This window comes from Myxocyprinus asiaticus, chromosome 22 (assembly GCF_019703515.2).
Source record: "Myxocyprinus asiaticus isolate MX2 ecotype Aquarium Trade chromosome 22, UBuf_Myxa_2, whole genome shotgun sequence".
Classification (NCBI taxonomy): domain Eukaryota; kingdom Metazoa; phylum Chordata; class Actinopteri; order Cypriniformes; family Catostomidae; genus Myxocyprinus; species Myxocyprinus asiaticus.
In genome coordinates, this window is record NC_059365.1 from 13,944,062 (window position 1) to 13,954,900 (window position 10,839).

The 10,839-nt window shown below is 37.9% G+C and overlaps 1 protein-coding gene across 1 annotated transcript; it reads right to left on the reverse strand.

Annotated features, from left to right (window-relative positions):
- Positions 1-10,839, reverse strand: LOC127413459 (melatonin receptor type 1A-like). The gene is made up of 2 exons (XM_051650631.1): positions 10,638-10,839; positions 1-1,822 (listed from the first exon to the last, which is right to left on the reverse strand). The coding sequence occupies exons 1-2, from the start codon at positions 10,822-10,824 to the stop codon at positions 1,053-1,055; spliced, it is 957 nt and encodes a 318-aa protein (XP_051506591.1). The 5' UTR covers positions 10,825-10,839; the 3' UTR covers positions 1-1,052.

Consider the following 10,839-nt stretch of genomic DNA (forward strand, 5'->3'; position numbering starts at 1 on the left):
CTAATTAAATTGAGTTGAATTTATGTGCTAGTTATAGATTAAAAGACAATTTAAATGCAAGTTTAATTTTTATTTGATATGCTCCATTAAGAGTGCTTAAAATATTCAATAATTGTTTTGAAAAACCTTTCTTTTATGGAATCAAATATTTTACCAGTAAATGTCACCATGGTCAGAAAAATAATCCTTAAAATGAAAATGACATTATTTGTTTTAAAACAATTGTATTTTTTCTTAAATGTTTTATATTTATATTTATTTTTTTAGGAATGACATTTTTCATCACAAAATCAAGCACATTTTAAAATAATATTCTGGGTTCAATAAAGGTTTGGCTAAATCAACAGCATTTGTGGTATAATGTTGATTACCACAAAAATTTATTTTGAGTTGTCCCTCCTTTTATTTAAAAAAAAGAAGCAAAAATCGAGGTTACAGTGAGGCACAATGGGACCAATTCGTAAACATTAAAATACTCATTGTTTCAAAAGTATAGCCACAAGATGTAAACAATATGCTTGTTAACATAACTTACTAACCTTATATGTAAAGTTATATCCAATTTTACAATTTTGTTGCCAAGATGTCGTAACGTCAGTGACGAATAACTAGATGTTCATCCACCAACAATAGTAGTCCGCTCCAAAAACGACTAAACATTATGCCACAAATGCTGTCGATTGTGCTTAACTTGTACTGAACCCAGAATATTCCTTTAAGTCATTTAAATAGTAATTCACATTTCAAATGGTCTTCAACAGGAGGTTTTCTTTGTTTTCGATACTTGTACATAGCTTGTACAAAATCATTCTCATTGTGCAAATTATATTTTAAACAAAGAACGTAAATTCATATACCATTCTGTGCTATTTTAAGCACGTACATACAGTGACAACTCAAAATATGTCCATAGTTGGTATGACAAAATTCAAACAATAAAAAAAACTTTCTGATGACAACAGATGCAACATTACTCCCAAGTGTAAGTCACCACTCTTGAAAAGCTTTCGTACTATAGGGAAGACACAGTGCTTGTCTCCTTGTGAAAACTCTCAACAGTGAAACCTGAAAATAGCCAGTACAATCCTTTTATACTCTTTTCGAAAGTTGTGGTTTAACACTCCATATATAACAGCATTTAGGCAGCTGTTGAAGTATGCCATGAAGTAACTGGCTGTGAAGAGCCACTCTGGTATTGCTTGGCCCAGTCTAGGGTGGATTGCCACTGCCAAGCCAATTAAGTTCAGAGGAGCCCAGCAGATGGCAAACAACACGAACACCACAAACATGGTGAGAAAGTTCCGGAAGTCGTGAGGCTTGATCTTGGGTCGACTGTCAGGCTTGACCCGTTTCCGGACCTGTATGACAAGAATCCAGATACGCAGGTAGCAGTATGTGACGATACCGATGGGCAGGATGAAGTGTACCACCACCACTGTGATGGTGTAGAGCGAGCTCACTGATTGGGCAAAGGTGCATGAATATACCCGTGGGTCGTACAGTAGAGACTCCACAAACCAATTTGGGATGATGGCCAGGATAGTCAGCACCCAGACCAGGATGACGTAGCATACCGTATTCTTGTTGGAAAAGATCTTATCATACTTAAGGCTGTGGCAGATGTAACAGTAGCGGTTGATGGCGATACCTGTGATGTTGAAAATCGAGCCAATAACGCTGAGCCCCATTAGGAAGCCACTGATTTGGCAGTGAATGTCACCGGCAATCCAGCGGTCATGGAAGATTGCGGTTAGCACTAGTGGATACGGGTAGATGGCTACTACCAGATCTGCTATTGCCAAACTCACCACAAAGGCATTGCCTGTAAGGAGGAGAAAAAAGAAACAATGTTTATAGGTATTTCATGTGTAGTTAGGATAGGAAATTAAATGAGTTCATTATTTGCTAGATGCATCACAGATGAGGCCATAAACATAGTGTATGCAAGTATTCAAATGGAGATGTGAGTGCTTGGCCAACACATTGCAAGAGCATGCCCCCATTGTACATACTTAAAGATCCCATGAAATTGCTTGACTGCAGTTTTATTTCCAGTGTTGACATATTTCAGGACATTTGAGTGGGACATTTCAAAGTACTTTTTTGTAAGTGAGTCGGTTACTGGTGGTACAACCCGATTCCATGAAATGTCGTACTAGATGGCGAAATCGAATGACTTTGTTTCATTGTAAACACAGATATTTCCTGGATTCTGTGGTACACAAAACATAGAGAGGATTTGATGGGAAAAATCTGTGTGGAGCAACGTGAGTCATCAAAATGTTTGTTTCATTTTCAAGTAAATTTCAGCAGATCATAAGTGTATATTCAGCAGCTAAAAGTGAATTTTGTCCTGTGGGTATATTTTAAGGCCTACCTTCAAACTCAGTGCCTCTTTGCTTGACATCATGGGAAAATCAAAAGAAATCAGTCAAGACCTCAGAAAAAACAAATTGTGGACCTCCACATGTCTGGTTCATCCTTGGGAGCAATTTCCAAATGCCTGAAGGTACCACGTTCATCTGTACAAACAATAGTACGCAAGTATAAACATCATGGGGCCACACAGCCATCATACCGCTCAGGAAGGAGACGCATTCTGTCTCCTAGAGATGAACGTAGTTTGGTGTGAATAGTGCAAATCAATCCCAGAACAACAGCAAAGGACCTTGTGAAGATGCTGGAGGAAACAGGTAGAAAAGTATCTATATCCACCGTAAAAGGAGTCCTATATTGACATAACCAGAAAGGCTGCTCAGCAAGTAAGAGGCCAATGCTTCAAAACCACCATAAAAAAAGCCAGACTACAGTTTGCAAGTGCACATGGGGACAAAGATCTTACTTTTTGGAGAAATTTCCTCTGGTCTGATGAAACAAAAATTGAACTTTTTGGCCATAATGACCATCGTTATGTTTGGAGGAAAAAGGGTGAGGCTTGCAAGCTGAAGAACACCATCCCAATGGTGAAGCATGGAGGTGGCAGCATCATGTTGTGTGGGTGCTATGCTGCAGGAGGGACTGGTGCACTTCACAAAATAGATGGCATCATGAGGAAGGAAAATGATGTGGATATATTGAAGCAACATCTCAAGACATCAGCCATGAAGTTAAAGCTCGGTCGAAATGGGTCTTCCAAATGGACAATGACCTCAAGCATACCTCCAAATGTGTGGCAAAATGGCTTAAGGACAACAAAGTCAAGGTATTGGAGTGGCCATCACAAAGCCCTGACCTTGATCTGAAAATTTGTGGGCAGAACTGAAAAAGCATGTGCGAGCAAGGAGGCCTATAATCCTGACTCAGTTACACCAGTTCTGTCTGGAGGAATGGGCCAAAATTCCAGCAACTTATTGGAAGAAACTTGTGGAAGGCTACCCAAAACATTTGACCCAAGTTAAACAATTTAAAGGCAATGCTACCAAATACTGACAAAATGTATGTAAACTTCTGCCCCACTGGGAATGCAATGAAAGAAATAAAAGCTTAAATAAATAATTCTCTCTACTTTTATTCGGACATTTCACATTCTTAAATAAAGTAGTGATCCTAACTGACCTAAGACAGGGAAAGTTTTCTAAGATTAAATGTCAGGAATTGTGAAAAACTGAGTTTAAATGTATTTGGCTAAGGTGTATGTAACTCCTGACTTCAACTGTACTTCATTACAATGTTCTCATATGTAGCTCATAAAAAAGATTCTACATTAGCAACATTTTGCACTACCCATGTGTATGTGTGTATGTATGTATGTGTGTCTGTACGTATGTGTATAATTAGTTTTATTTTTTATTATTATCTGTCTTGCTGCTGTTTTTGTATTGTTTTTCTATTGTTGTACACTGGAAGCTCCTGTCACCAAGACAAATTTCTTGTATGTGTAAGCATACTTGGCAATAAAGCTGATTCTGATTCTCTGATTCTGATTAGCAAGATGGTACACATAATGTCAAAGATTTGCTTTTCACAAGATTGTTTTTAAAGCAAGGACATGCTAGTGCCAAATACATTGATAGGCTTATAAAGTTGTGACAAAACAATGAAATAATGCCTGTGCCTGTGGTGCACTTTGAAGACATGAGGCTTTTAAATGTATCGCTTGTATGATATGGCCAAGTGAAGACAGCTGACTTTTATAATAAAATTCAGATTCACACCATCGCACTAATACAATTGTTCTCTTCATCTTTTTAAAATTACTGTTTTTAATTTCATTATATATTTAAGTGCACTTTTTGACACTCCAGGTATAATTGCAGATTCTCCATTAAAGTAAGTGTCCCTGCACTCACTCTTTCGTCCACCTGTGTGACTGGAGGCAATGAATTGAATTCTTTGAATTATTGAGTGCACGCCTCACATCCAGCTTTGTTAATCCCTCACCAGTCTGCTGGGCTTGAACGTGAGCTACACTATAATTGCAAATGATTCTCACCCTCCTCTAGCTGTAGTGCTAGGGAAGTATATGATACTAGTAAAATGTTTACCCATTTATTTTACTGGTATTCTGTGACCAGGCTGCCTTATTCCTGCTTATTGCTTTCTTATTAACTCTACCAATCAGCAAAAAATCAACATCAATGTGGAAAAATGAATAAAATCTAGTTATTTATTTGTCACCGCTGTGTTTGATGTGAGAGGTAGTATTGCCTTTGAAAGGAACTCAGTGAACGTTGTCTTGAAAACCCTTTTTTCAGGTGATGTGTATTTTTTTAAATGTTAAAATACTTTCTTCTAACCTATTTAAAAAGTTCTGTTTGGTCTCACTAGTGCAGCGAAAAAACAAACAAAAAAAAACACATTTAAAGAACAATGAAAAGTCCACTAAGTGAGTTAAAGGACATGTTAATGGTGCTTGCAACACACTCTCACGGTGGAGAAATTAGGGGCCAGTTCACCTGATTGACTTTGGATCATCAGCTATACAGATCCAATAATGTGGAAAAGTGTCTGCAGAGCAAGATGCACAAATCTTGTCAGTCTTGTCTGTTACAAATTGGACAAATTATATCAATGACAGCCTGATTTCCCATTCACTTTCATTGTATGAAGAAAAAAAATATGGAATGGTGATTGAGACATTCTGTCTAACATCTCCTTGTGTGTTTCACAGAAGAAGAAGAAAGTATTACAGGTTTGGAGGGTTAGTAAATAAGAATTTTCATTTTTGGGTGAACTATCCCTTTAATGACTGCTCTGTTGTTGCATAGGCACTGCACATTTAATTCACAGAAGGCCCTCTCACTTACAACATGATCACACATTAGACCACATGATAGTTCACACAAACATGAAAATACACTCATCATTTACTCACCTTCATGCCATCCCAGATGTGGATGACTTTCTTTCTTCTGTTGAACAAAAATAAGAATTTTAAAAGAATATTTCAGCTATGTAGGTCCTCACAATGCAAGCGATTGGATACATTTTTGAAGTTCCAAAAAGCACATAAAGGCAACATAAAAGTATTCCATAAGACTCCAGTGGTTAAACCAGTATCTTCAGAAGCAGGGCTGGATTGGTAATCTGGCATACCGGGCATTTTTCCGGTGGGCCGACGCACTTTGGGGCTGATCAGGGGCGGACTGGCCATTGGGAGAACTGGGACTAAAATGAAATGAGCCGCCACGTTATGCAGAACGGGCCACAAAATGGCACCGCGATATGCCGGAGGGGCACCCTCCCACCCCCCTTAACAACTTTTGGGCCAGTTTCTATGTAAAATCCCAGGCCGATTTCTCTTCCCAGTCCACCCCTATCTGAAGTGATATGATAGGTGTGGGTAGGGCTGGGAGGTATGGCAAGAGATACTGAGGTGGAGACGGAATAAATTGTCGACCAGTAAAAAAAATTGTCGGTTGATAGTCATTTGCCAGTGTGTTAATAAGAGAAGTATAAAATGTGAGTCCAGTCTGAGGCTAATAAAGTGCAGTGCTGATATATGTATCGTGAACGATCAAGAGTTCAAAAGTCTGATTGCTTGGGGGAAGAAGCTGTCATGAAGTCGGCTGGTGCGTGTCCTGATGCTTCGATGCCGCCTGCCTGATGGTAGCAGTGAGAGCAGCCCATGGCTTGAGTGGCTGGAGTCTCTGATGATTCTCCGATCTTTTCTCACACACCACCTGGTGTAGATCTCCTGGAGGTAGGGAAGCTCACCTCCAATGATGTGTCTGGCTGTTCGCACCACTCTTTGCAGGGCTTTGCGGTTGAGGGCGGTGCTGTTGCCGTACCAGGCAGTGATGCAGCCAGTCAGGATGCTCTCTACAGTGCTGGTGTGAGGTTCTCCTGAAGTCCACCACAAACTCCTTGGTCTTGCTGACTTTGAGGGAGAGGCTGTGCTCCTGACACCAGCGTGTCAGAGTGTGCACCTCTTTTCTGTAGGCTTTCATCGTTGTCAGTGATCAGCAGGGTTGGGAGGGTTACTTTTGAAATGTATTCCACTACAGATTACAGAATACATGCTGTAAAATGTAATTTGTAACGTATTCCGTTAGATTACTCAAGGTCAGTAATGTATTCTAAATACTTTGGATTACTTCTTCAGCACTGGTAGATTTTTTCACTTGTTTTGACTATAAAAACTCTGCCAGTACCGTAAGACAAAATACTCATGTTAAAAATACATTCTCTGAAAAACCTAAATATCTTATGCAGTATTGTTTCTAAAACAAGATATATCAAACTGATCTTGTTTCAAGGATTTTTAGATATTTTTACAGGAAAACAATAAAAAAAATTATTATCAAGAATAAGATTTTTGCCCTGATATCAAAGGTCGTACTAGAAAAAAGAAATTATGATCCAACGTGAATTTTCTTGATAAAAAAATATGATCGTGCCTGGTAACGTGCATGTAAAATGGCTATATATTGCATTTTAGCTTTGCGTAAAGCTGACAATTTACACAAAGTTTATTTCTATTTCTTCTGCTCCAAACTTCAAACTTACTTCTCTGTCTGCTCGTATGAATGTAACACATTATAAGAAAGTGTTTCACTGCTGTTCAAATGCACTTTGGATCGCATCATTTATATGTATAAATGTTTTCCATCTGAAAGGACTAAATATTAAATTAAACAATTGACAATAAAATGCAGAGTAATCTCTTCAGTAATCAAAATACTTTTTAAATGTAACTGTATTCTAATTACCAATGATTTAAATTGTAACTGTAGTGGAATACAGTTACTTATATTTTGTATTTTAAATACGTATTCCGTTACTCCCTAACCCTGGTGATCAGACCTACCACCGTCGTATCATCAGCAAACTTAATGATGGCATTGGAGCTATGTGTTGCCACACAGTCATGTGTGTACAGGGAATGAGAACACAGCCCTGCGGGGCTCCAGTGTTGAGGGTCAGTGATGAGGAGATGTTGCTGCCCCTTCTAACCAGCTGCCGTCTGCCTGACAGGAAGTCCAGGATCCAGCTGCACAGCGAGCTGTTTAAGCCCAGAGCCCGGAGTTTCACATCAAGCTTGGAGGGCACTATGGTGTTGAATGCTGAGCTATAGTCTACAAACAGCATTCTCACATATGTGTTCCTTTTTTCCAGGTGGGAGAGAGCAGTGTGTAGTGTAAGTGCAATGGCATCATCAGTGAAGTGGTTGTTGGGGTAAACAAACTGCAGTGAGTCCAGTGAGGCAGGCAGCACAGAGCAGATGTAATCTCTGATTAGCCTCTCAAAGCGTTTGCTGATGATGGGGGTCAGAGCAACAGGACGGCAGTCATTTAAGCAAGTGATTTTGAGTTGCTTTGGTACAGGCACAGTGGTGAACGTTTTAAATGACACCTTAGTAAACCGTGCCTATATATCTAGTAGGCTGTATAGTTATCAAAAATTTTTGCAGTGTCCAGTGGAAGGCTAAATTCAAAACAAATACCTGATAGAGGGGTTTGCTCCAGAATGAAAAAAGTAAAAAAATAAATAAAATAATGCTGATGTTCAATTACGGAGCAGCTCTTTTTTTTATTTTTTTTATTTTTTTTGGATTGAAAACAATGCATAGAAAATAAAACAGATCAATTACCATTTTAATTATTATTTATTGATTGAGAACGTTTTTTTTTTTTCATTGCAATGGACATGACAGGTGCACCATTAGGCTACTTTGGACCTTGTTTTAAATTTTAAAAAAATAAACTTTCATTATATTTTCACTTTCTTTAGTTTTTGAATCATCTTTCATCAAAATAGATTTAAATGTAGGCTATAGGCTTATCTTCATGTACATCTTTATCAACCAAAACTTTTAAGAATATCAATATATAATTTTTTGCTTACCACCCACCACTATCACATGGATATTTAAGACAATTTTTTTTTTTTTTGCTGATTTTCCAAAAGAAAAAGAATAAAACTATCGTGATATATACACTTTACCGTGATATAAAATTACTTATACCGTGATATGGAATTTTTGTCATATTGCCTACCCCTAGGTGTGGGTGAGAAACAGATCAATATTTAAGTACTTTTTTATTATAAATTCTCCTTCCTGCCAGTATGTGGCGATATACATGAAGAATGTGAATAGCCAGAAACACAAGAATAATGTGAAAGTGAAAGTGAATGTGGAGATTGATAGTAAAAAAATAAAATGAAAAAAAAAGGACTTAAATATTGATCCATTTCTCACACACCTATCGTATCGCTTCTGAAGATATGAATTTAAGTCTTATGGATTCCTTTATGCTGCTTTTATGTCCTTTTTGGTATCCATTCACTTGCATTGTGAGGACCTACAGAGCTGAGAAATCCTTCTAAAAACCTTTGTTTGTGTTCAGCAGAAGAAAGAAAGTCATACACATCTGGAATGGCATGAGGGTGAGTAAATGATGAAAGAATTTTCATTTTTGGGTGAACTATTCCTTTAACTCAGTATGTTGTTTCCAAAAGTTCAGATACTCACGTATGCAGACTCACTGAAAGTGCCATCTCCCATCAAACATGTTTGCATCGACTCGACTGTGTTTACCTTCCTTTGTGGCGTAACCGGATGCGCATTGCTTCAGCACGTGCCCATACGCCCAACAACACTTACCACTTTGGCCACTGGGGGCAGTGTATCAAATTTCGGTTAGCATAGCATCCTTGCTAAAGAAAAGTCAACCTACTTTTTCGGATTTCAGTGTGAGATCAGTTGGCACAGTTGACAGATATTTGTGATGATAGGACACAGATGCCCATGGGCTCTAATTTTGAAACAAGGTCTCCCAGCATTGTTCTGAGAGTTATGATAAGTTATCAAAGTAGTTTTATTACTCTGATTTTTTTACTGATATATGCATTTTTATAGGGTAAAAATGACTGTTGAAGGTCTTTTACTGAAATGTTGTGTGATTTCATAAATAGTTGCACACTGCAACACTGTGCTGGACTTTTTCTGTTTTTTAATATTTTTTTTTTTTTTTCATTTTATATGGTAACAGTAAAAGTTGATTTTGACTGATTTATTCTTCATATAAATTCATAGAGTGCACACTGCCCCAAAGCACCCATGTGTGTGATCTAGGTCAGCTCCAATGTCTCAAAAATTAAGGTCAATAAAATAGATATATTCATTTTCTGTCAATTCATTTTCTGGTTATTGATGAATTTGTTGGAAATGGTACACTGGGAGTGGGACACAAATTTAATTTTCATTTTGCATCACTCAGACTGAAACTACAGGACCAGCGGTGGAATAAATCATGGCAATTAAAATCGCTTGATCCAGTTTCATTCTCTGTGATGGATCTGCCCCACTGAGCAGCAAGTGACAAGAGATAAGTGCAGCCTCAACTAAGTGTTTACAACAACAACAACAACAAACATTTTTGTTGAGAGCATTTGTCCCCCCAAAATGTTATGTTACCCCTATAGTAAAAACATTTTATTCTTAAAGGGTTAGTTCACCCAAAAACGAAAATTATTTAATCATTTACTCACCCTCATGTCGTTCCAAACCCACAGCAGTAAAGCTCTAATTACAGAGGGGTGTGTCCAAAGTTCATGAACCTTCACTATCTCTCTGCCAGCCCATTGAGAGCTTCTGCATTTAAAACGGCCATAATGGTTTCTTTTTTATGAGGTGCAATTAATAGAATATTTGTTTAGTTATGTATAATTTAGGGAGTTTAATCAACAAATTTGTATATTAGAGTATATTTTTGGAATATGATTATCCAAATTACACAGGAATTATTTATTTCTGATTAATAACAAATTACACTTGTTGCACTACACTTATTTGTCTTTACAGTTTCTCATAGGCTAAACATTTTAACGGTCGATCATTAGTTGTCAGATAAAATGACTGCACATTAAAAGCACTCAAAGCTTACATTTTCAAAGGAAAAAGTCAGACTGTGTTCTATGTTCATGAGATAATCCCAGTGGTCAGAGGGGGATTGAATTGTTGCAACTCATGCCACAGTCAGAGCTGACAATGTCAACAAGGATGCATGTAGACATTCATACAGCACATCCATTCCCCCATGCTTTGGTCTTTTTAAAATGACACCTTATTTGAACATGTAGCTGATGGTCTGGGAATTGTTTATGTGTCCATGATGAGGCGCAAATCTTAAAACACGAGATACATCAGAATACACTGAAAATAAAATATACAAATGAATAATTAAGACATTTACCTGCCTTCCTGAGTTTTCTGTTTCTAAAGACTGATACAATGACCAACAGGTTGCCCAGTACGTCTACTATAATAGTAGTGATCAGGACGCTGGAGAGTAGAGAAACCACCCAGGGAAAAGAGAGAAACTTGCTGTCCCGATTTCCGGTAGAAATGTTCCTCAAAGGGGCGTCCGTTCCCTCCACCATCCTCAATTGATCATC

What these genes read in the sequence shown, in the direction of transcription:
- LOC127413459 (XM_051650631.1), bottom strand. Translation starts at nt 10,824, where the DNA reads ATGGTGGAGGGAACGGACGCCCCTTTGAGGAACATTTCTACCGGAAAT. An exon ending in CAGAAAACTCAGGAAGGCAG is followed by an intron (nt 1,823 to 10,637) that starts GTAAATGTCTTA and finishes TCCTCCTTACAG; the next exon opens with GCAATGCCTTTGTGGTGAGT.